The sequence below is a fragment of the Hemitrygon akajei genome, chromosome 3 (assembly GCF_048418815.1).
Source record: "Hemitrygon akajei chromosome 3, sHemAka1.3, whole genome shotgun sequence".
NCBI classification, from domain to species: Eukaryota; Metazoa; Chordata; class Chondrichthyes; order Myliobatiformes; family Dasyatidae; genus Hemitrygon; species Hemitrygon akajei.
The window spans coordinates 37,038,153-37,064,882 of NC_133126.1; the positions used below are offsets into that span (position 1 = coordinate 37,038,153).

A 26,730-nucleotide genomic window follows, 5' to 3' on the forward strand; every position below is an offset into this window, starting at 1 on the left:
AAGCGGTTTCTGGTTTTATTTTTGTCAGTATGTCGTTCACCGGATTGAAGCCTCTTTCAACCAGGTAGGAGGATGAAAATGCAATGAAAAGCACTTTCGCTCTTCTCCAAAGACCAGGAAATTTCATTTAACTATGTAGCCACATACCACAAAAGCCGATGTTTTTGAAAAGCATTTTTTGCTTTTTCATTCTGAGTTTTGATAATTTCTTCTTGCAAGCTCTCTTCCTGTTCTTCCACCTTGCAAAGAAATAGTTAATTACCCAGTCTGGAATTTTCAGATCGTTCAAATCCTTGAATCGATTCTGAAAATCCTTCTTCAGTAACTGCAGGTATAGCAATACTCTTGCAAATCACTGTCTATGAAAGAAAGAGAATGCCATGTAGGGAAACTGTTGAGAACATTCTTCTCTCAATGTTTTGCTTATATTTTTCTACTTTTCTGATAAAAGTGTACACTGCACTTTTTGCCTGGATTAAATTGAAATTCTCACACTGCAGTTTCATGTTTAGAATATTCATTTCTTCATACAGGTATACCACATCTCTGTGTAAAAATTCAATCTTGTTTCACAAGCTCTTGTCAACTTTGAGCAAAAATTCAACAGCGGTGTCAAAAAGATCAAAGAAACATTTAAGCAACAGCCTTTTGAAAGCCAAAGCACTTCATTGTGAAGAAGCAAATATTCAAACTCTTCATCATTATCTTGGCGTAACTGACAAAATATTTAATGGATTAGCTTTAATTTTGTTGATAGCAGATATTATATGCAAGAGTCATACTTGAAAAGAGTTGCTGGCTGAGATTTTTAGCTCTGTGATGTTGATGAATGACACAATAGATTGCAAATAAATTTGGAATTTCTCTTTTCAGAAATGCCACTAAACCAGCATAGAGTTCTGTCATATGGTGCTCCATCTGTTGCACAAGAAATCATGTTCCTAATCAGGATACTTTTGTCCTCAATATACGTTTTGATCTCGTCATAGATTGATTCTCCGTGGATATTTGTTTTTAACTTTTTATAAAAGAGAATCTCTTCATAAACTTCTCCATTCTTGATAAACCATACACATGCCATTAGCAATGCCTTGTCTCACACAGTTGACCATCCAGTTGTATCCCAAATTCTATTTTTATTGCTTTGTACATAATTGATACTTAATGTCTTCACTCATTTCGTCAAAACAAGAAGCTTCAGAGTTATTACCGTACTTGGAGCACTTCTGATATAGCAGACATTATTAATCTTTCACGAGTTGTATGAGATTTTTCACAATTTGCTATCATTTTGAAGCAATGAAACTGCTTTCAAGTCATTTTTAGCTTTCTTGGCAAATGACTCGAGTGTGCAATGCTTTTCAAATGCTCCTTTCATCTTCTGGAACTGAGTTATACCACAAGTAGCCTTTTCAGGATGTCTTTTATGGAAGTGTTCATGCAATCTTGATGGTTTCATGGTTTCATTAGACAGTACAGTATTACAAATAAGACACAGGCGGCATTGCTGATCTCACTGGAACGGAATAAAACCATACTCCAGGTATGTAACATTGTATTGGCACACTTTCTGTAGTTTCTGTTTCTCAGCAGGATTAAATTTCAAGGCTTAACAGCCTTCAGACTCCTAGAGATCATGCCATGTGTATTTATCCATCATTAATGGAGCTAAATTAAAATAAAAAATTAACACAAACTGAGAATACCTATTGGATGTTGACGATGTAACAAGTTAACGCCAATGGAACGATGATAGCGTGATGCAAAAGAATGCCAAGGCGAAGAGGAAGTCGATCATAACAGCAAAAATTGTGTTGACAAGGATTCAGATTTGAATCTGAATGTCTGTTGGGACAGAGCTGGTGTTTGGCAAGCTACCTTTATACTATTCCAGTTGGCACGTTTGACCAATTATGTAAGGCCTCATAATTCCCAAGGATGATTCTTGACTGCACGTATGAAGCCGAGATCGCTTTGAACACCTCAAGGAATCCTCTGGGTCGGCAGGTTCACTGATTGGTTCTATTTCACCATTCTGTTCCGGCCAGTGCTGTATCAATACGGGACCTGTTTTCCGTAGATCTGTAGATAAAGTTGAGACAGTGTACTTGACTTACCAACTGTTAAATTGCATGAACTCGTTCCATGCCATGAGTCAAGGGGAACTGTTGGGCACCCTGGTTGCTAATTTATGCATCCCCAATAATATCTATTTGGTTGGTAAGGTCGAATGAGATTGTCGAGTTTCAGATGCACTGTAATGCAAGTGCTGATTGCCTGCAGAGCTATGGTTCTTCCTGTGTTCCAGTGCCTCATCCTTTTCTAATTATTTTTTCTGGAAGTGCCTGCTGTACTAACAGTCGGATCAGGTATCATGCCTTAAGTTAGGGTGCTACTTACTCCCCCCCCCCCCCCCCCACAAAGAATCTTGAATACCCCGATGACTTCTATTTCCCTTGATGCCCACTTAGGACTCATAACCGCCCCTGTTGAGAATCAGTGCCCTAGGTTTTCTTAAATCGTTTTTAATCCCACTAAGTCATAAATTTATGTTCTCTAATTATTAACTTGTATAATATAAATAACTTTTTCCGGCTTATTTTCATGTAGTGAGCAAAGAAGCAGTGATGACAGTACTCCTTGTGCATTTTATCAGCTAGCAGTCACATTAAATAAATTACCAGCTCAACTTTTGCAAATGTCTACTTTCGGCTATAAAGATATTTAGATTTAAAGTAACTGTGCTATGAATTCTAATTTTAAGAAGGTTCATGGTTGCTTTGGATTATTTTCATGCTCTTTATCATGTGAGATGATTTCAAGCAAGGAATATGACAATGTCATGTTATGCACTGATTTACTTTTTTTTAAAACAGACCAGATCTTGATGACAAAGGATAGTTAAATAACCAGCAGTGAGTTCATATTTCAATAGACAATCAGTGTTCTACTTCAGCTGATAGATTCAAATTTTGACAATTTGCTTCACTGGTAGATCCAATGTGGAATCTAACAATGGAGCCCAGTCTCGCTGAGAATATTGGAACTTGCAGGTCAGACTTGTACAATCCTTTTGATATTGCTGGGCAATTAATTTGAAAGCAAAGTGAGGAGGGGGATTAATTATTTGTTTTGTGTTAAGTAAAGTTTTTGATTTCTTCTGTGTTTTTAACAATTCTGAATCTGAAATAAATGGCTTAATTGAAGGTGGGTAGGGCTATGCTAGCAGTTACTGACAGTCATAGGAGCATCAGTGATGTTATGCTGTCGTTGAATTCATGCTGGAAATTGTTTTGGGCCAGCAAGTCTTTTGGCCCTCCATATCTGGACCAGGTAATTATGGCAGGGAGTCTGCCTACACAATCACACCTTTGAAAAATCAGACAAAATTCTTATCCAATGATTGTACTCTGAAAGCTGAAACCCCTTTGTATTAGTGATTTGCAAATTATATATTGTAAGTAGTTAAAGGATCCAAAAAGGTATTTCTAGTTTCATTACCTATTATTTTCTATAAGATATAGAAATCTTTTGGTTTTAGTTTTATATATGTTGTGCATATTTATTTAAATATCTGATTATGCAGGCGAGGTCGCACAAGAAAATCGTTCTCCTATATCGCTCAAACCCGCACTGGTGCGGTCAGCATCGTCTCGGAGAGATCTTAACACTACAAAGCCTGTTCCTCCCATTCCAAGGGGTACAAGTCCAGTGGTTGAAGCAGAAGTAACTGATTATGATAAAAAAGAAACAAGTAGAGCAGAATCTAAAGAGGTGTGGGAGGAAGAGAAGAACATTGACAACAATTTGGAATTGAATCTTTCCTTGTTGGATAACAATGAAGAGGAAACTGATCATGAAGAAGTTAGTGTATTATTGTGTTTTTTTTTAAAAAAGTTCTTTTTTTCTCTATCTAAAGACACAGATTAAAGCTTTCAATGCTAACATCTGAAGCATGGAAATTAATATTTAAGTTTATTTTAAAACATTGGCAAAGAATTTCTTTGCTGTTCAAAAGCTGTTAAAGTGGCAAATATGAGAGCAACTCTATCAGATGGTTTATATTAATATTGATTTTAGAAAGGAACAATGGGTATATTTGCCATGGTCTTTGAGTAACATTTTAATATATACCCTGTGTTAGTACTGGCAAACATCCTTAACCTAATATTCTTAGCAAAGAACTGTGCCACCAAATTCCCATGTACTTTAAGGAATACTGATGAGTATCAGTTAGTTTTGCATTTCACAGTGCTTGAAACAGCTGTTGTTAGAATTATCATGTCAATACCATAGAGTCAGAAATTTTAAAGTTCACAGGCAATTACAGAGATGTAGTTTCAAAATCTATGATGACAATTCAATACAGCATTTATGTAGTACTGCGTGGTAGTTCAGTGGTTAGCACAAAGCTTTGCAGTACTAGCAACCCAGGTTCAATTCCCACCGCTGTCTGTAAGGAGTTTGTACATTCTTTGACTGCGCTGTGAAATGCAAAACTAATTGATACTAATTACACTCCCACAGCGTAAAGACATACTAGTTAGTAACTTGATTGGTTATTGTAAGTTGCCTGTGATTAGACTAGGGTTAAATCGTGGGTTGCTGGGCAGCACGGCTTGAAGAGCCAGAAGGGTCTATTCTGTATGCATCTCAATAAATAAATTTTAGATATGTGAGGGACTTGCTGATCGTAATGTCATTGATTATCAAGGGAGTGTTTACGCTGTCTTGGAGATGATTATTACATATAATCTTTTGCCATAAAGTATTACTTAACACATTGATACAAGCAACAAACAGCTATGCAAACTAATCCCACTTTCCAGTTCTTCATTCGTTGCCTCATAGATTATTAATTAGACTGTTTTATTTGCTGAGGAGATGCAAATGGAGCTGAGTGTTGTACAGTGAACTGCCATTCCCTCTTAGATCTTATGATGGAAGGAAAGACATTGATAAAGCAGCTGAAGATGGCTGGACCTAGGACACCACATGAAAGACTCCTGTGGTGATATTCTGAGGCTGACATAATTGTCCTCCAAGAAGTACAACCACCAGTGCAAGGAATGATTCTAATCATCAGTACTTCCTCCTTGTTTCCCCATGTATTCAGTCTTCTAGTTCTTTGATGTTACATTGATAAATGTTGCCATGATGTCAATCACAGTCACTGTTTCGTCACTTTGGATTTCAGCTCTTTGATCCATTTTTGGACCAAGGCTGGGGTGAGGTCTCAATCTGAGTTGTGCTAGCAAAACCTAGCCAACACACTGACAAGTAGGTTGGTTATGAATGATAGCACAATCAGTGATTCCTTCCTTGACTTTGCAGATAATTGACATATCTGCATTTCTTGCAGATGATGAGTGCCCTAAGGTCACTAAGAAATAGTGCAGCAAAGAAAAGGGCTAAACTGAGCAATGGTGCATCCGATACGGAGAGTCCAGATTCCACCCTCAAACTGGAACTTGGCTTGGATTCCATATCGCGTACTTCATCTCCTTATACAAGCACGTACAGTGAAAGTGATACTTGCAGCCAGGATTCTTTGATTTCTCCATTGCCTTGTAGCAAGAAAATAATGTAAGTATTAAGCATTAGCATTATTCAATATTACTGAGTTCTGTGTATATAATTAAACTGTAGTAATACAACCCAAATCCATACATGCTTCAGAGATGACACATTTTATTTTTATGAAAATTATTGATCACTGAAACATTGTATAAAGTGATAAATGCTTCCCTGGTGTATTTTACCATTTCATTTCACTTTTAACCCTTATTTTCTATATTCCTTCATTAGTTTTGCTCTTCATGGAGATGGCTGAAAAGCACAGTAGCGTAGTGGTTAGCACAATGCTTTACAGTACCAATGACACAGGTTCAATTCCTGCCACTGTCTATAAGGAGTTTGTATGTTTTCCATGTGACCATATGGGTTTCCTCCAGTGTTCTGGTTTCCTCCCACAGTTTAAAGACCTACCAGTTGGTAGGTTGATTGGTAACCACAAAATACTCTACAGATGCTGGAGTCAAAGCAACACGCTGGAGGAACTCAGCAGGTCGGGCAGCATCCGTGGAAACGAACAGTCAATGTTTTGGGCCGAGACCCTTCGTCAGGACTGAAGAGGGAGGGGGTAAGGGGCCCTATTTTCCCGGTGCGGCAACCTCTACATCGGTGAGACCCGACATAGATTGGGGGACCTCTTCATCAAGCACCTCCGCTCTGTCCGCCACAACAGACAGAATCTCCCGGTTGCCACCCACTTCAACTCTGCTTCACATTCCCATTCGGATATGTCCATACATGGCTTCTTCTACTGTCATGATGAGGCCAAACTCAGGTTGGAGGAGAAACACCTCATATACCGTCTGGGTAGTCTCCAGCTCCTTGGCATGAACATCGAATTCTTCCAACTTCTGGTAATTCCCTCCCCCTCCCTTCCCCCATCCCAGTTTCCCTCTGCCTCCTCCTCCAGCTGCCTATCACCTCCCTCATGGTTCCGCCTCCTCCTACTACCCATAGTGCTTTCCCCTTACATTCCTCCTTCACTTTTCCTGCCTATACCTCCCTGCTGAGTTCCTCCAGCGTGTTGTGCGTGAGATTGATTGGCAAATTGTCCCATGATTAAGCTAGGGTTAAATCAGGTGTTTCTGGGCCACCTGGCTTCAAGGGCCTACGCCACACTATATCTCAATAAATTGGTGATGTGGCTGATATAATTTAGACTCTGGCAGATCCAGGAAGAACTCACTCCAGATATTTTTGTATGATGAAAGTTTGTGCACAGTAATCTCAAAAGAGCATGATTTAAAAACTGCATTCGCAAAGCTATCCATACTTTGAGAATTTTACAATCCTAAAGTACTTAAAGAGAGAAGCTTTTAAAATTTTTGTGTCTTATTGTTATAATTTCTCCAATTTCTTATCTTTTTATGTGTTTTTAATTTTTGTTCACTTTTATCCTTTCTAAATTTTCTAAAGATCATCTACCTGGCCTAACATTTTGTTTATAACTTGAACAAATGATGCTTAATTATAGCTTAAATGTTTTCATTGATCTTTTAAATTTCTTGATTCGATGTTTGTTTTAATTTCTACAGTTCTGATGGGTGTGTAGAGTTAGGATCTAAAGCCTGCCATGGTCGAATGCCATCAGAAAAGTCGAAGTCTTCGGGTGAATACAACTCCAGCTCAGGTACTGCTGTCTGGATTTATTTTTTCTTAAGGAAATCATAAGAAGCCAAAAGTGATTTTATATATAGCTAGTTTTTAAAAGGTTTAATGATGTAGTTACTGTACCACTTCATTCATTTCAAGAATGACTGCAAGTGATTCAGAAAACTAACATTTTGTGTATTTTGCTCATTTATTCACCTTTATGTGTTCTTTAGAAACTTGAACCCTGCGCTTAGTCTAACTCATTTGTAAGGTCCAAATTGGCATTCATTTTGCAGTGTGAAGAAAGCGCAGCAGTGACACCATTTCTTTAGAAGTTTGCAAAAATTCAGCATCTAAAACTATGACAAACTTCTATAGATGTGTGGTGGAGAGTACATTACGACCTGGTATGGAAACAACAATGCACTTGAAATGAAAATCCTACAAAAAGTAATGGATAGGGCCCTGTCCATTATGGGTAAAGCCCTCCACACTTTTGACCACATCTACAAGGATTGCTGTTGCAGGAAAGCAGCATCCCCATATCAGCAACCCCCACAATCCAGGCCATGCTGTCTTCTTGCTGCTACCATCAACGCAGTCGTACAGAAATTCAGGACTCACATGCCAGATTTAGGAGCAGTTATTACCACTCAACCATCAGGCTCTTGAACCAGAGGGGTAACTTCATTCACCCAATCACTGAGTTGTTCCCTCACCCTATCGATTCACTTTCAATGACTCTTCATCTTGTGTTCTTGATATTGCTCATTTCTTTACATTATATTTTTTCTCTCTTTTGTACTTGCATAGTTTGTCATCTTTTGCACATTGGTTGTTGTTGGGTGTGGCCTTTGATTGTATGTGTTTCTTGGATTTACTGTATATGCCCACAAGGAAACAAATCTCAGGGTTATATATGGTAGCATACACAATATGTACTTTGATAATAAGTTTACTTTGTACTTTTTGTCACATTCTGTTCTGGCTTATGCATTATAAAACTGGACACACAAAAATGACATGCAATCCACACTTCCCCTTTGTTAAATTGATCAGGTTGCAACCTCCAAAACCTGCTTGCCAGTTTTTGGTCTGTGGGTCTTAAGTGATGTTATAAATGCAATAAAGGTCCCTACAGTCCTTCCAGGCAGTAGGCTCCAGAGCATAGATCTAGATGAAATTATCTCTCCTGAGCTCTCTAATTCTTCTGATGAAAGTATTGCCATTGGAAAGATGAGTCTTGCATGAATAATGACTGTAATAGCCATTCCTACTAGTGAGGATTGTGTTATTTATTGCTAGACCTAATAAAATCAGCACCACTTAATAAAATCCAAGTATGACAGTATTTTTTTAGAATTAAGTTCTTGGACTGTGCTATTGGTACACGACAACTCTCTTGTTATCAAATTGTCTTCTCTCGATTCTTGTATATAATGCATCCTTGTAATTGGTTTCCAATCTAAATTCTTTGAAGAATGGATCACAATATCCTGTGGGATATTTTAAATTCTGATAGATACAACTAGATGCATTTCTAAGAATTAAAAAAAAAATAACATGGAATGAAAGTGGAGTTCAAAGTTATCCACACCTCTGAGTTCTTTTTCTTTCAAAAACAAAATACAGGAGTGACTTTCCATGATAGAAACACCTCTGATGTGAGTATTGTTGGACAACGCATGACTTATGGAAATGGAATGCCATATTTTGAAGAGGAGAAACAAAATGAATTATTTCACATTGGCTCTAAATTACAATCCAAAGAGCCTCAAAGTTATAAACCAGCAAAAGGTGAGTATTATTGTTTATTCAAAATATTTTTCACACAAATCCATAGCTGTATAATTGTTCATATACTTAATTATCTCCAAGTATTGACGCAAAAAAGATATTTGTGTTAATAAATAGCAGTCAATAATTACAATATTATTTGTGTTATTGTAGCACAAAAGTCACATTTTTGCAGTTATGTGTGCGCTTTTTGGATTATGGGAGTAGTAGTGCATCTTAAAGCCACATTGTTTATCCATTCAAATTGTGCCCTTTTAACCAACTGTGTGTGGATTGACAGGATCTACCATCAGCATGCAACAAGTGGGCAATCACGAGATCAATTCTGGAAATGAACTCTGTGAGAGTTCTGTGGTTATAGTAGGAAAAGGTAAGTTTATTGAGCTTTATTTATTCATTTAGTGGTTCCTCACCAAGTAGGCCCTTCCAGCTCTTTGAGCCATACTGCCCCAGCAACCCCACAACCCTCATTAACCCTAACCTAATTATGGGAAATTTGAAATGACCCATTAACCTACCTGCTACATCTTTGGACTGTGGGAGGAAACTAGAACACCCAAGGAAGACATGCATTCCATGGGGAGGACATACAAAGACTGCTTAGAAAATGGAGCTGGAATTGAACTCTGTAAGAGCGTTGCATTGATTGCTACACTAATATGGTGTTGTTTTCCTCCTGGGGTTCCTATTCCATCACAGTGAAAAATCTTTCACTTTCATTCATTTAAAGTCCTGTATAGCATGGAATTGTCATGGATAAGCAAGACAGTTTGGATTGTCAATATTTCTGGTCTTTTAGTACTGTGAAAATTCTGCAGCAGTTCATTAATTCAGCTGATAAAAGATTATTTTTGTGTTGCTGTTTGTAGAAGTATCATTCATTTGTTTTAATGACGTGTATTACAATTTTCAAAATAAGATATTTATTTGCAATTCCTTTTAATGCTTTTAGGTGTCTTTGGAAGTCCCCAGTCAGTTACGGTAGCACACAACCAAGCTGTCACCCCATCTAATAGTGGTGATGATAAGTGTGACCGAAGGACAACAATGGATCTTCCTTCGGGAATCTATGGAAGGGCTGTACCTCAGAATAGTCAAACCTGCTTTGATGTTCTAGAGAATGAGAGAGAGGTAATTTCCATGAATTGATAGATGGGAAGTGATCTGGAATGCAAGCAAAGTAAAATGTTGGTATAAGGAATAATCCTGATCTCTTTATTCACAATGCATTTGATTCTGTTGAAATGGTAAACTCAAAGTTTTATGTACATTTCTCAGTTTGCATTTAATACAGAACTAGCTTATTAATCTGGCATGACTTTTTCTAGATCAAGGCTTTGTAAATCTTGCTATTTAAAATAAATTTATTATTTTTATTTAGCGATACAGTGTGGAGTAGGCCTTTCTGACTCTTCAAGCCGTGCTGCCCCAGTGCCCACACAACCCCAATTAACCATTATCTAATGATTCAAAGAATACTAGTTAATTTTTTATTATTTAAAATCCAGGTGCCCAATTGTTGTGTAAAACCTTCATTTCTTCTATCAGAATGAAAGAAGTGGGAACAAAAGTAGATTATTTGGCTTCTTGTGCTTTAGCTGTTCAGAAAAATCGATTGTGTTCTTCTACCTCGAATGCAACTTTCCTGCCTGTTCCCTATATCTCTAGATTCCCTTAATATCTGGAAACCTATTCATCTGTGTTTGAAAATAAACAATGACTATTCTATCTCCAAATAGGGAGAGAATTCCAAATACTCATCACCCTCTGAGTGAATTAAACTCTTCTCATTTCAAAGACCAATTATTTTGAGACCATATTTCTTCACAAAGGGAAACACTTTCTTTTTACCATATTAACCTTTGTTTGCTATTTTTAGCTGGCTTTCTCCAAGCCTCCTCCTATTCCACCTTGACTTCAGTTTAGGTTTCTCTTTGATTTTATTTTACTATTTGTTTTGCACCTTTCAGTCTCCTTAGTTATAAAGAAAATGTTACTTGCATAGTTTTCCTGGGTCCCAGCTCTTGCTTTTGGTGACTTGCCACACAAAAAACCTAAATGCCTAAATGTTCAATGACAAGTCTGACAGATGTTTGTGGATATAACGTTACCTGCTGCAACAAATCACAGTTAGTTAAATTTAATAGGACCTGAAAGAGCTGAAAGCAGTCACTTCTTAAAGGTAAAATAAATATAACTTTGTTATCAGGTATCTTGTGTTTCAGTCCAATTAATTTAATTTTAGCCAAAAATGGATGCAGATATTCTCCAGGTTATATATGGGTTCTGATACAATGAATTCAATGTCTCCATAAGTCAGAAACATCCCATATTGTATCACTCTACATATGTTTGCTATAGTTTTATTTCATTAAATATTCACCATAACATTACACCTAATTTAACTAATAGAATATATACTGTATCCAGTCAGTACTGATACCATGAAATATTACTGGAGTTGAAGAGGGGATGATAAATAGGCCTTGTACTTCTTCAGAATAATGCATATAGATTATTTATGCCCATTAGCAACATGACAGAGTAATATGAAGACACATAATAATGAAGAATGTATCGACTTTTAAGTTTATGATAAAGCATGGAATTGCATTGTAAAGTGGACATAGAGCTCCCATTTATATTACATAATTGTTTTTAAAAATTGAAAACACCTGCAAGAATTTGTGGAAGTCAAATCATTTGTAACACGGGGAGTCTCTGAACTTACATGAAACACAAGTTTTAATATTCAGAAAATGCACATTCATAATATAGAACAAAGTGTACAGCACCCTACTCTTTTCAAAGGGCGTAAGTGGTTTAGATGCACTATTTAGATTCCTGGTTATCTGTTCCTCTGCCACCTAGTATCCTAGAAATGTTTCCATTGCCAAGCAACAGATGTTTCTGAAAGAAATCACACTAAACTTATTCAACTTTGCTCTTTGGGTCCCTGTTATATTTCTATTTCTGTGCTGATTTTCAAGTTATAAAGTACTTAAGATAATTTTTGGATATGCAGGTTGATACTTTAACATTATTTTAAACTTCCTTTGAAAGATTACTATGTCAAAATCAGCTCGGAATAAAATGAAGCAAAAGAAACATCAGTATCATACGGATGAATTAATAAACCATAGTTATAAAGATCCTGTAAAAAAGGAAGAAAGATTGCATGAAAGATTAAGAATTGCAAGTCCAGATGAGGCTGCACCTGAAAGTAAGATTCCAATGCCAATGAACTATTGTTGTTTTTGTCACTATAGCATTTTACTCCATTCCTTATAAATTTTTAATATTTATTCATTCTTTAAATTGCCTAAAATTTCAGGGAATTCGTTACTGTATGCTGGCTAGTCTATTGAGATTTTAGTTATGTATTGTGACCAACAGAAAGAAAGTGGAAAGTTTATGTGACATTTTGTTACTCTGAAATTTCAGTAGCATGGGAAAGTAATTGGCAAGAGATGATAATGGTGAATGTAGCTATTATTGGGGGGATGAAAAATGATTTGTAAAATGAACATTTGCATATTTATCTGACATACATATTTTTGAAAAGCATTTGTATTTGGAAGAGTTTTGGTAAGATTTTTAATTCAAAGGATTTCTAATGCAAATCTTTAACCAGGGAGCATTTGTCTTTGTGATTTAGAGTTGGATGTTAATGGTGAAGCTTTCTTTGCATTGAAAACTGAATCTTCATCTGTGGAAGTGACCACTCCGAATCCTTCACAATTCAAACGTAGTGCTAGTGTGAGGAAAAGTCGGATTTCTAGCTCACCAAATTTCGGTAAGGAGTTCAATGTAAAAGTTGCATTTAACATTAGAAATGTAGTGTCTGATTAAATGCAAGATTGCCACTCCAGTGTAACTTACATAGTTGTATTAAATAAGTGAATAACACCAAAGCAATTACAGCTTTCATACTTGTCATGTACTAAAACTGTTATGTGAAAATACATATATTGTTCAAATGTTGGATTTCCTTTCCATAGTAGGTCACTGTGGTTTATTTCAATGTTTATTTCTTGTGTCTTCGTGGTAATTTCTCCATTTCTAAGTTCCTGCCCAAACTTCAATGTATTGTCACTGAAATGCAGTTAAAACCTACAAAATCATGGAACTGGAGGTACATTCATTTCTGGAGAGGGAAGATTTTCAGCTAGTTATTTTTGGCAATTTGGTCTCACCAACAGCATCAGTATTTATTCTCCTTTATTGTTTACTCTTGAGAACTGCTCTTTTGAAAACCAGCAGTCTTGGTGTTCTTGCATATGACCGTATATCATATAGTTTAACCAATATTTATGATGGTGAAGGTGTACCACTACTTTTGGAGAGAGACTTCCAGGATGCAGACAGTTATGAAGAAATAGAGCTGTCTTTATAAATCAATATGGTGTGTATTTTGGAGAGGGACATGTAACTGTCTACATGCACTTGTCCTCCTTAGTTGCAGAGATCACAGATTTAGGAGGTAGTAAAGCAGCCTAGACTAGTACCTGCCATGCATTTTGTAGATGGTACACTCCGCAGTCATTGCATGCTGGTGGTTGAAGGAATTAATGTTTAGGTTTGTGAAAGATGTAGGCTGTTTTATCAAGAGCTCTTGAAGATTGTTGGAGCTTTGCACAAATGGAGGATATTTTATACTTCTGACTTGTAGTAAGTGGAAAGTATTTGAGTGGCTAATAGGTAAGTCACTCACTGCAGGATACCCAGTCTCTGACCTGTTTTTGTTGCTATAGTACATATGTAACTGGTCCAGCTGTATTTCTAGTCAGTGGTAACATTAGGATTTTGATAGTCTGTGTTCAGTGGTAATGATGCCAGTGAATATCTCCCTTAACCTTCTCAGCGATTTAAACCGTAATAGATTTCTAACTTTTTCCTGTTCTAGTAAAATGTCACCAGCCTGCAACGTTTACCGGGTTTCCATTTCTACACATGCTGCTTGACCAAACTGTCTCCAACAATTTGTTTTTTTTTATTTCAGACTCCCATCTGCAGAGCTTTTCTTTCATAATACAGTTGTTTATAGGTTAAAAGAAATTTGGCAAAATATTTCATCATATGCTAATAAAGTGAAATCCCAAGTAATTAGTTAGCAATGGTACAGAAAGCAGAAGTGGTGGTGAATTGTTGCTTTTAATACAGAAAGACAGGAAGGAAGGTTCTTTCAACTAACTTGACATTAGTGACCAAGACATCAGTATATAGGACATCGTTGTGGGTAGGTCGCGTATGGAATTTCCAGTTGGCGGATGATTTCCCTCCACGCCGCTCTGACATATTGGGAAATCGTACATGGCAAGTTACAGCAGTCGTTTGCCTTTGCCTTCTGTCCGGGTGAGTTTTTTGTTTACGAGATCACTAGCACGAAACTCAGCACAGATGGAGAGCGTGCAAGGGAGCTGGCCAGATTCGAACTCAGGGCCTCTCGCCCCGAAGTCCAGCGCTGATGCCACTATGCTACCAGCCGGATGTAGGCACAAGAAATTCTGCGGATGTTGGAAATTTTGAGCAACAAACATAAAATGCCGGAGGAACTCCAAGTCAGGCAGCACCTATGGAGGGATCCTGATGAGACCCTGCTTAAAATGTCAACTGCTTATTTCCTCTCATAGATTCTGCCTGATCTGCTGAATTCCCCAATATTTTGTGTGTGTTGCTTGGCTGCTTTCTGGGCAACATGTTTAAGGAATGATATGAAGCCTTGTCAAAGATGCTTGAGCGATTTGTAAAAAGACATCAGGAATGATGGGTTTAGTTATGTGGAAAGAGGAGGGAAGCACTGTGAGTGGGCAGGACAAAGGGATTATCTCTTTGGGAGTGGTCCAGGATTGTTGTGGAGAGAAGCTGTAGATGAGGGGTGGCCAACCTTTTACATTCCATGCGTCTGTCAATTGTAAACTGACTGGCAAAAACCTGCGACGCACTGCTGGTGCAGACACCTGGTGCCTCAGGATCAAACAAGTATCAAACGTGTATTGAACAGTTATGGAATGACTGCAGGACAAAAGTCCTTCTTTCCTAGTTTGACTCATTGAACATGTTTTTAATTGAAAATAGATTAATGTGAATGAAGATAACATTTGCCAAAAGATGTGCACAAAATAATAAAATCGCTAAAAAAATTGCTAAGTTTTAGATTTATTCTCAGTAAAACCCATTTCTAGCTCTAAGCTACTTGAATTCCTGTTATAGATTTTTTTTCTGCAAATTGGTTTTTGGTTAATACTTTTTGCATGAGTAGGCTTACTTTTTTATTATTATCACTAGGGTGCAATGCGTCATTGGTTGGCCATCCCTGCTGTAGATGAACATATTTGATTATCTTCACCCCATTGGCAATCCTGGCATCACACTCCTAATTATCCTCTCTCATTGTCTCTGCAACTTAAAACGGACTTGTTTTCTCCTCTCAACCTGAAATATTAACTCTTTTTTTCACTTTTCATATATATTACTTGAGCTGCTAAGTATTTCCAGCATTTTCTGCTTTTGAGTGAATTGAAAATTGTTTCACAAGTGATTTTAATGGATTGTTGAAGTGGTATTTAAAATTCGATATAACCTTGTAATGCGAATCAAATCAAAATATAATTTCATAAAGTACTGCAAAATTTTCTGTCCTTCATAGGTGTAGAGAACTCTCCAGGTTGCAGACTATTACATAGAGATCAAACACCTTCAATCTTGCCTGGTTCAGAGCTTATAGATCCATGTGAAGCAAGACCTTTCTCCAAACCGGATCTTGCATTATCAGAAGCTTTGAAACTCATATCTGATGAGGATTGGTATGGATTGAATATTTTCTGTAATATCAGTTGTTTTTGTTTATTCTGTATTACAGTTGAACAATCTATATCAGAACGATCAAATTTTCATGTCCTGTGATAAAGCTGGTCTATGAAACCTAATTTTGCCTCTGAGATCAATCTTAGCTATGCCAATAGAGTAAATTTGCTTCCCTTAATTCTGCACGATATAAAGTCTAGCTTAAAATTGATCCTATTCACTTTTTTTTAGAAGATATGCATTTCATTTCTTTTTTTGACATTTCAAATTCTGGATTGGTACAGCTCACTGGAATGCTAAAGCACTTTAAATGAAATTTTTTTATGGAGATTTTATAACAGTCCTTTCTTGACTGCTGTGAGTTGTAAACAATGATGTGTATGTCAGTGGTTCCACTGAGAAATAACAAGTTGTGTCAAGCAGTCTGAGAACTGGCATGGAATCTAATTATTCTGATAAATATGCATTTTAACATAAATATGAACTTTAAAGAAAAATATGGGCTTTCCTCCACCCTTACTACTCCTTAACAAGACTCTTCTTCCTTTCAGAGATAGTTCTGTTCCAGTTTTTATCATATCAGTAAACGTGTATAAATGAAATTGTCATGTTGATTATTAGTCATTTGAATCTAGTGTGGATGTCTAATTCACTTTCTGTACATCTTCACAGGGAGAAAAAAATTGAAGGCATCAATTGTATTCGATGTTTGTCTGCACACCACATAGATGTTTTAATAGCAAGATTGCATGAGGCCGTCTTTGCTGTTGTTCAAGAGGTGGTTATTTTAAGTATTGTAACTGAGGATTTATTGACCATACTGTTGCTTTTATTGTGATATTAAAACATAAATTATAAATCAGTGTTAAAATGGGGCTACAGTCTGAAAATGAGTTGAAAATGTATTGGAAGGTTTGAAGGAACAAAGGGACTTGGAAGCACAAGTGTAGTTTGTTGAAAGCAATATCATGGGTAGACAGGATGATGAAAAAGTAATTTAGCATGCTGCCCTTCAGTCAGGGCATTGTGTATAGGAGTTGGGATGTCGTTGCAGTTGTAAAAATTATTGGCAAGGCCACACTTGGAGTACTATGTAGTTTTGGTCACCCTGTTACAGGAAAGATGTGGTCTGAACTGGAAAGAGTGCAGACAGAATTTATGAAGTTGTTGCCAAGACTAGAGTTCTTGCGTTATAGGGAGAAGTTAGCCAGGGTAGTTCTTTATTTCCTGGTATGTTGGAGAATGGGGGCGACCCTACAAAAATGTTTAAAATTGAGAGGTATAGATAAGGTAAGTGGTAACAATCTTCCCCAGGGTAAGGAATCCAAAAATAGGGGCATGTATTTAAGGTGAGGGGAAAGATTTAAAAGGAACCTGAGGGGCAACTTCTTCAAGTAGAGGTGGTGAGTATATGGAACAATCTGACAGAAGAACTAGTTAGTGTAGGTATGGTAGTAATTTTAAGTAGCACTTGGATAGGTAGATGGAAGGGTTGGGCGTAAAAGGCCATGGACTAATTGGGTGGCACCATTGTTGGCATGGACTCACTAAAGGGCTTATATCCGTGCTGTTTTGCTCTATGGCTCTATATGCATTCTAAAATCTGAGGTGATATTTCAGTGGGCATAAAACAAAATAGTTGCATCTTTGGAGGAATTATCTTTTAAAGTCTCCTTCTGTTTGATATCCTTTCATTTCCAACTTCTCATCAGTAAGAGCAGTTAATACGCTGTTTGTAGTACCATGTTGAATTTGGATTCCACAAAAGTAATTATTTTTAGGCATTTCCTCAGAATTGAGGATGATTTACTTGCATTCTAGCTTCATTTGCCACCTTAGTACCAATGGGAGAACTGCAGCTTCAACTGCAGATGAAGCAGGTGATGCCTGTTTTGTGAGGTAGTCTGCTGCTTCTTGCTCAGGATCTCTACACCTTCAGCATGGTATTGAGGTTGTCAATATCATCCCAAATGTTCCCTCTCCATTTTGAGCAGTCATGGCTTAGAGAGCCCCAAAAGTCATTTTAATTAACTGTACAATTCCAGAACATACATGGCTGAATTGTACAACATCTGTACCATCTCCTGTGGTCTTTGCCTGCCTACGCTTTTCCAGGCTGGGCATAGAAAGCTGATCAAGCTGACTGCCTGCACCTTGGAGGGATCCAGGGAAGCTTCAGTGGTAAATCAGGTTTGATGGTCTTGTAACGGCATCTGCTGCTCGGGCATCTCTCGCCTCAACACATCCCAGCCTTGCAGTAAGTCTCTGCAATCCAGGATTTATTTGCTTGGCAGTAGCTGAACATAATGGTCTATAATGAAGTACTAGCTATAACCAGCCCAATTCAGCCCACTGAGAATGAATTAATTCTAAACAGACAAATATATGGGCACTTAATTTAGGAATTAAAGTTTTTAAAACTCTGCTATTTTTAGAACTCGTCTTTTTTTCCTCCTGCTAGGTGAAAAATCTACGTTCTAGTGTTTCACGAATAGCAGTGCTCTGCTTGGGAGAAATGTTCACAGCTTTAAAAAAGAATATGGATCAAGAGTTGGATATTACTGTTAAAGTCCTTCTACATAAAGCAGGTGAATCAAATGCCTTCATACGGGAGGATGTTGACAAAACATTGAATGCAATGGCCCTCAATGCTACCCCAGCACGAGCAGTTTCATCCTTAATAAACGGTGGACTAAAGTAAGCATATACTTATTTCAGTATCAGTAATATACAGGAGAATATTGTGCAAGCAGTTTTGTCTCAACAATTTTCTGATTGAGTATTTGATATTATCCTTAAAGAGCAATCAAAGTGTAATTTCTTTTTCAATTTTGAAATCTATTTAAATCCAGCAAGACACAAATAATACAATTGTGAAGCTTCTGTGAAGCAAAATGTTTGCTTGTATTTATTTCACCTTGAAAACCTATTAATACCATCCTTGCTTCTGAAGTTTTCCTTAACACGGTTTCACTTCTTTTCAGCCATCTTAATGCTGCGGTCAGAAAATGTACAGCACAGCATCTTGCCAATGTAGTGGAACGAATGGGAGCAGGTCGGATTTTATCTGGAATTAAAGATATAACTGATCGAGTTATACTTGCAGTGGCAAAATTTACACAGGATGGATCACCAGAAACTAGGCAAGAAAATATATTTTAAGATTATTTAATAGAACTATCAGTGTGTGTCATTGCTGATTGTAATGTGAGCATAAGCAGCACTATTTGTAACATGAAATCCAGAGTATAGATGAGAACCAAATGGCCCACATGGTCAGTGCTCTATATATATTGTAAACATTCATCTTTCAACCGCTAATTATTTCCTTTAAACCTACAAGAATATCTCTGTTTGCTTTTCCTTCATGAACACATTAAATGTTCCTCTCAATACTTTAGTCATTCCATTTGGCAGCAGGTTTCAAATAATTCCATATTTGATCTGTTGTTGCCATCTAATTTTCATTTAAACTTTCACAAATAGAAAACGCTCTTTGGTTTTGCTGATTTTTGAGTAAGAGGTTAATACGGCACCAATCAATCAGATTTTCAGTCTCCATCCTGTATGCAAATTTGTCGCCACCTTTGATTTGTGTATTTTTATATATGATTTGTAAGATGAAGTCAGAATTAAGTGCACATCTGCATTGTAGTGTAGTTTAAGGCTGAAACATGGCTTCTATGAATAATAACCACTCACTGAAAAATTATTTTTGCATGGAAATTTTTTAGAAGAAAACTAAATTAGCTATTGCTGAGTGTGAATGTTTTTACATGGATTGAAATTTAATTTTGATTCTTTTTGGCAGATTTAAATAGATGTTTTATTAGTTTGATAAATTGCTTCCAATACTCTAGCAAAATTAGGAAATGTGACTACTTATCCGATAATCTAAATACTTGGGCATAAAAAGGAACTTCCAAATTATTACTTAATGCCCTATGTGACAGCTTTGTCAAAATATCTAACACACTTGAATTTTGAAGGTAATCTACTATCCATTGTATATTCTTAATTTTTGCAATAAAAATACTGAAATTTAATATTGTGGTGCATATGCAGGTACTATGGACGAAAGATGTTGTCTGTTATGATACCTCATCATGATTTTGACAAAGTACTTGAAAAGCATTTATCACCCAGGGACCTTCCTTATATTCGAGAGACTGTCAATAATCTCCGACAAAAGGTACAAGAAAGTTTATTTTAAAATGCCAAGTTCTGAATTCCGTCATTAATGAGGAGCTTGTAAAATAATTTGCTTATCAGATTTTGTGGCGCTTTAACATTTTTTTATGTTGTCACAATGAATCCAATTGCATTTTTATTTCTGTAAGGGACTTGGAGAAATGCCATTAGATACTCCATCAGCGAAAATTAGACGATATCCAGGTGGTGGAAGTATGCGAGCTTCATCTTGCTCCAGGGAAGTACAAAATTTAACTGGAAGGTATTTACTTTGCACAGTTAACCATTAAAGGAACATAGCGATATAGTAACTGAACTTTTAGCTTAGTCACTATTTCGTGCAATAGTTTTACATGAAAAGCAAATTAATGTAGATGCTTGGAAACCTTTCATTGGTGAAGAATAGTTTTGGGCAATGTCAACTGTTTATTCATTTCCATAGATGCTGCCTGATTGGCTGAGTTACTTCAGCATTTTGTATGTGTTCTGGATTTCCAGCATCTGCAGAATCTGTAGTGTAAATGTAGAACCATTTTCATCAATTTCCAAAAAAAATTGCAGAAATCCCAGCAAGCTGAAGTTCAAATGTTGAAAAGGTTCAGAATAAAAGTTCAAAGTACATATATGTCACTATATACAACGCAGATAGTCACTTCCTTGCAGGCAATCACAGTAAGTTCAAGACATACAATAAAATCATTGAAAGAGCACATAAGACGGGCAGCAACCAATGTACAAAAAAAAGCAACAAACTGTGCAAATATAAAATGAAAGAAATAATAATGATAAATAACTAAGCAATAAATATCAAAAACATGAGATAAAGAGTCCTTGACGGTGAGTCCATTGATGGGATGAGTGAAGTTATCCCCTCTAGTTCAAGAGCCTGATGGTTGAGGGGTAATAACTGTTCCTGAACCTGGTAGTGCATGTCCTGGGGCATATGTACTTTCTTCCTGATGGCAGCAGTGAGAAGAAAGCACAGCTTGGGTGGTGTCTGATGGATACTGCTTTCCTGCAACAGCATACCAAGTAGAGGTGCTCAGTGTTGAGGAGGGGTTTATCGATGATAGGACTGGGCCATATCCACAACTTTTTGTAGGTTTTCTGTACAAGGGCATTGGTGTTTCCAAACCAGGCTGTAATAAAACTTGTCAATATGGTCTCCACCACACATCTATAGAAGTTTGTCAAAGCTTTAGATGACATGCCGAATCTTCACAAACTTCTAAGAAAGTAGAGATGCTGCTGTGCTTTCTTCATAATGGCACTTGCAGGCTGGTCTCAGGACTGAAATGATAATACCAAGGAATTTAAAGTTGCTGACTTGTCAAACTGTTTTGGGGAAATTAGGTGGGAGTGAGGCAAAGAATTAAAGTGACAGGCAACAGGAAGTTGAGATAATCGTTGTGCATTGTGCAGACCATGTTCCACAGAGCAACCACACAAACTGTGTTTGGTTTCCATATGAACTAAGTAAAAGAAATAAAAGAAGAGCATCAAGATGGCGGCGTGACGCAGCTTGCAGCGGCCACTCCGGAGCTGATATGTTATTTGTTAAGCGGGGTGCCGTGCGCAGTCCTAATCTAATGAAAAATGGACATGGGAGCACGGAGGAACATCTGGAAATCTCCAGGAAGGCCCTCTTCGTTGCTGCTGTGAGGTCCAGGTCTCTGCTGAGAAGAACGGGCCCCCAGTCCTCGGGGTCACGTTGGCGGGGGCGTCTTAATATGCTTGGCAGAGGATGGTGCTCGGAAGAGCTGTGCCAGAGGGGATGGTCGGAGGCTCGGAGGTTCGATGGACTCGGAGTCCGCTGCGGTCAGGTCGCTGTGTCTGCGAGGCTGGGTTTGACGGAGCTTTCATTGTGTGCTGCGTCTGCAAGGCTGAGTTGGGCGGCGCCGTGCAAGTCCATAGCGGGGGTATTCCCTTCTGCCGCCGGCGTGGGATGACGAGTCTATCGGGACCCTGAGGACTTGTGGAAATTGTGTAGTGGTTTCTTTCGAACTTATAGTCTTTTAACATCTTTGGACTATTTTTTACCGTGCCCATGGTCTGTTTTCTATCAAATTATGGTATTGTTTGCACTGTTGTAACTATGTAGTTTTGTGCAGGTCTTGTAGCTTTAGTTTTTGGTCTTGTTTTGTCTGGTGGATTTGGAGCTCCTTTCCGGGGAACACGCTAAGATGGTAGCGCGATATTAATATGCAGCAGCCTCTCTGGACTCTGGATTCGGGATTGCCAAACGTTATGTGGATTTTCTGGTGTAGTCTGTTTTGTCGTGTGCTTTTCTGATATCATTCTGGAGGAACATTGTCTCATTTTTTAACTGCATTGCATTTGTGGTTTTTAAATGACAATAAACTGAATCTGAATCTGAAAAAAAAATACAAATGAAGCACAGTTTAACGCGGTGATATATCTGGTAGTGGCATTGTTTTGAATATTTTGAAAATTATGGAAGATGTTAAATTGACTTGGTAGGTTACAATGGGACATTGAGAGGAAATAGCTGGGCTAAGAAGTAGCTGATGGAGTTGAATCCAGGAGAGTGAAGTGATTCACTTTGGAAGATTGAATTTGAAGGCAGAATACAGGGTTAATTACAGGATTCTTAGCAGTGTGGGGAAACAGAGGAATCCTGGTTTCCATGTTCATTATATCCATCAAAGTTACTGTGCACGTTGGTCTGGTTGTTAATACGGTGTATGGCAGATTTGTTGGGAGGAGACTGAGTTGAGGAACCACAAGGCAATGTTACAGAACCCTGGTTAGACCACACTTGGAATATTGTGTTCCATTCTCTTCACCTCATTATTGGAAAGATGTGGAAGCTGTAGAGAGGGTGCAGAGGAGATTTACCAGGATGCTACTTGGATTAGAGAGTGTGTCTTAAGAGGATAGGTTGAGCAAGCTAGGGCTTTCCTTTTTGGAGTGAAGGAGGATGAGAGGTGACTTCATAGAGGTGTACAAGATGATTATAGGCATAGATTGAGTGCACAGACAGAGACAAAAATGGCTAATGTGAGGGGGCATAATGTTAAAGTATTGGGAGGAAATATAGGAGGGATGTCAGAGGTACATTTTTTACTCAGTGTATGAGTGCATGGAGCACTGACAGGGTTGGTGATGGAGGCAGGTACATTAGGGACATTTAAGAAACTCTTAGGCAAATGGATGAAGGTGGGGACAACATTGTGGGCTGAAGGGCCTGTACTGTTCTATGAATTTGGGGCTGGTATAATGAACAGTGAGGATGAGAACATTCTGTCCTAGTTTTGGATGTTGGAAGGAGGAAAGAGAACAAAATTACAGGAAACAAAACAAAAACAATTGAGGGCCTAGCAAATCTGGTGGAGGAGGAACCACAATTATTAATAAAAAGGGCATATAAGCATTACAGTTAAGGAAGGTAGCATCATCAGAACAGACTTGATAAAGAACATGAAACTAGCAAAGTTGTTGCCTTAGGTACTTAAGGGAAGCAGTGTGACAGGATGTATATTCAAATTATTATTCTGTAAAATATAAATCCAGTTGCTTTAGCTCCTATGTGAGTTGCATTTATTAATATTTTACATTTACCAGAATATATGATATGTTTGTTGTTTTAAAATATTTTATTCTCTAATTTGGACTTGCATCTTTAGTTGAACTGTGCTTAAATAAGATCATATGACAGATAACATGAAACTCCAACTCCAGACATCATAATTAGTTGGGTATTCTTGTTCTTTCTAATCTTTTGCTTAAAATAAAATCTGCTGGTTTAAATTTGGTTTATCTTATACATACTATAAATGTTATATGTTTTATCATATTGGTCAATTTTTGTTAGGAACTACAAAAATTTAAACAGGGCTGGCATACATCTATAATGCAGGTGAAAACAGAAAGGCACAACAACAATAGTAGATATCCCATTTAACTTTCAGAAACATAGTATTTTTGAGAATGTGCACTAATGTTTAATCTCTTTTGTAGTTCTTGATTAAGCTTCTATTACAATTATTAGTCATCACTCAAGCAACCAGCAGTGGAGGTAGAGTTATGCAAACTATGCACTGAAGGTGGTATTCTGAAAGGGAAATCATATTGTCCCTTCAATATCAAAATAATTAATGTATAGAGTCAAAACTGCAGTTTCTCTTTGGAAAGGAAAACCTTTTCTATATGCATTTATTATTTTAATTTCTTTCTACAAAAATCTGCCTTCAAATTTTATTTGTATGATTGTAGATTTTAATTTGTAACAGGGATATCACAGATGCAGTAATGAATTTACGTGATTACACATGGAAACCATCTCCACGAAACTTGATGGAAAATGCAGAATACCTGAAAGAAATAACTGGCCTTTTGAGTGCAAAGGACTTTCGGGATCGTAGCCGAGGGATTGAACAGTTATTAACAGATTGTCAAAACAACCAGGAACTTGTTATTGTGAACATCGTTAAGGTAATATAGGGGTAATCATTATGTAAGTTTCTGTGATATGACTGATTGAGATATTTCTGCTTTCCAGATTATTATCTAGTTTTAAAGTAATGTGTGTTTCTGTGGTTGAGATAGTGGAGGGAAAGGTGTTGAGATAGGAAGTGGAATAAGAAAGTAAGAATCTGCTGCTATATGGTTCTATTAATTGCAGAGTTTTTTAGATAATTTTTTTTAAAAATCTCATTAAATGTCAAAATATTATTAACTGACTCATGCTACTTGTTCCACAAACCTCATTAATTGCAGAGGTTATGTTCCAGCAATGTCCATGAATAACAAATTTTGCAAGTAATTTTGGCCTAATTAAACTGAACTATTCTAATGCCCATTTACCAAAAAAACTGGAATAATACCAAAATAAGCTATTAAATATGCAATGTTATGTTTTTAAAATATTGATAATAGAAATATGGAAGGGTATACTATCTATGTGGGTTCATAAACAATTGGGCAATAAACTGGAATCTGTGAGCCAGCTTTATTAATAGTGACTGGGAGTAAACTGTTATAGTGGTAGGTTATACATTTGATGTAGTAACCGTTGAAATAAGCATGAACCATATATATTCATTCATACCAGCAGTAATAAGTTTTCAAATCACTAGTTTTTAAACAAAAACTGCTCTCAGAACAGCAGCTGCAATGTTGCACGACAGGAAACCACTTAATACAACAGATCCAGAAACTGATAATATTTGTACTGATAACCACATATGCAATTTTTCATAATGTTTCATGGATACTGGTTGATAATAGTTAAAGCTACAAATAACAAACCTGTGAATAACAAGGAATGAGTTTACATTCCAATTACATAATACAGTTCTGATTTTACTGCTTTAATTACTCATAAAATGTGGTCTGATCTTCATCTAAGTTCAATAATAGACAAACACAATCTGCCTAAACTAATAACACAAACAATTATACTTTTCATGTCTTTATTGAACACATTGTTTAATCATTCACAGTCCAGGTTGTGCTACAAGGTGCGGAAAAAAACAACTGAGACTTTTGCACAGTACTATATATGGAAAGATTTAGTGGACTATGGGCAGAAGGGGCTAGCTCACTGGAAAATACAGTTTGCATGGGTGAAACTAGAACTAGAGATCATAGGTTAAGGATGAAAGGTGAAATATTTAAGAAGAAACAACCTGAGGAAGAACAACCTCACTCAGAGGTGCCAGCAGAGGTCATGGATGCAGGTTCATTTGCAACACTTAAGAGAAGTTTGGATAGGTACATGGATGAGGTTATGGTGGGCTGTGGTCCGGGTATAGGTAGATGGGACTTGGAAGAAAAGCAAATTGGACCTGAGTAGATAAGCTGAAGGATCTGTTTCTGTACTGTAGTGTTCTGTGACTATATTCTGCAGCTGATGAGATTTAAATGTGTTGAGATAAAGTGGGGTTGTTAGCAGATATCTAATGACAATATAAAGTGATACGGTTACCTTTCTCATCTAGATATTTGATGCCTTCAAACCTCGATTGCATGATTCCAACAGCAAGGTGAATCAAATGGCATTAGAAGCCATGCAGAAAATAATCCCATTATTGAAGAATAATCTTGCTCAAGTTTTGAATATACTTATTCCTGCTATTGTAGACAATAATCTGAATTCTAAGAATCTTGGGATTTATAATGCTGCCATCAATGTTATTCATGCCTTCGTTCAACATATAGGTATGTAGAATTGATATTTGAGATGTCTGTCCTGTAATCAAATTCATGTCTGTGAAAATTTATCTCCAGGTATTTGCAGACAAGAATATATTTGGAGATTGTCATTGTCTTACTACAATAACATGAATCATTTGGTTTGAGCAGATCTTTTTCACTAAGTGTAATCTGGTTTTATTCTCACTTGACTAAAATAAGAATAGGAAATATTGGAAGTCAGGCAACTTCTATGGAAAGAGAAAAGAGTTGAGGCTTTGGGTCTTCATTTCCCTTTCTCATTTCTGACAAGCCAAAGATTTGTTCAAGATCGTTTTTAAATCTCTGTTAACGGTGTTTAAAGATTATCAGTAAAAGTTACTATTCTCCCAGCTTTTACCTAAAAGGGTAAGTTGCTAAATAAAATTTATTTAAAAAGCACAGGAAATCTTACAATTTCCAAATGGGTCACACATCATTTCTAGAGAAACAGGTTTAATAGTTGGGGATGATAACCTTTCATTGTAATCGAACTGTTAACAATTTTATTTTCTTGCTGTGCAGGTGTTGGCTATTTCCAGAATTTTCTGTTTTGTATTTTAGATTTCCAAC

At 37.0% G+C, this 26,730-nt stretch overlaps 1 protein-coding gene across 1 annotated transcript in view; it reads left to right on the forward strand.

Annotated features, from left to right (window-relative positions):
* LOC140724871 (TOG array regulator of axonemal microtubules protein 1) overlaps positions 1 to 26,730 on the forward strand; it is a 73,514-nt gene that overhangs the window by 36,434 nt on the left and 10,350 nt on the right. The window contains exons 5-20 of the mRNA XM_073039601.1: positions 3,587 to 3,864; positions 5,363 to 5,586; positions 7,110 to 7,204; positions 8,800 to 8,964; positions 9,245 to 9,334; positions 9,917 to 10,095; positions 12,028 to 12,187; positions 12,623 to 12,760; positions 15,614 to 15,770; positions 16,444 to 16,549; positions 18,233 to 18,468; positions 18,756 to 18,914; positions 19,837 to 19,963; positions 20,112 to 20,224; positions 24,216 to 24,417; positions 25,926 to 26,145. Of these exons, the coding sequence (XP_072895702.1) occupies positions 3,587 to 3,864; positions 5,363 to 5,586; positions 7,110 to 7,204; positions 8,800 to 8,964; positions 9,245 to 9,334; positions 9,917 to 10,095; positions 12,028 to 12,187; positions 12,623 to 12,760; positions 15,614 to 15,770; positions 16,444 to 16,549; positions 18,233 to 18,468; positions 18,756 to 18,914; positions 19,837 to 19,963; positions 20,112 to 20,224; positions 24,216 to 24,417; positions 25,926 to 26,145 (2,649 nt within the window). The remainder of the gene's footprint in view (positions 1 to 3,586; positions 3,865 to 5,362; positions 5,587 to 7,109; positions 7,205 to 8,799; positions 8,965 to 9,244; positions 9,335 to 9,916; positions 10,096 to 12,027; positions 12,188 to 12,622; positions 12,761 to 15,613; positions 15,771 to 16,443; positions 16,550 to 18,232; positions 18,469 to 18,755; positions 18,915 to 19,836; positions 19,964 to 20,111; positions 20,225 to 24,215; positions 24,418 to 25,925; positions 26,146 to 26,730) is intronic.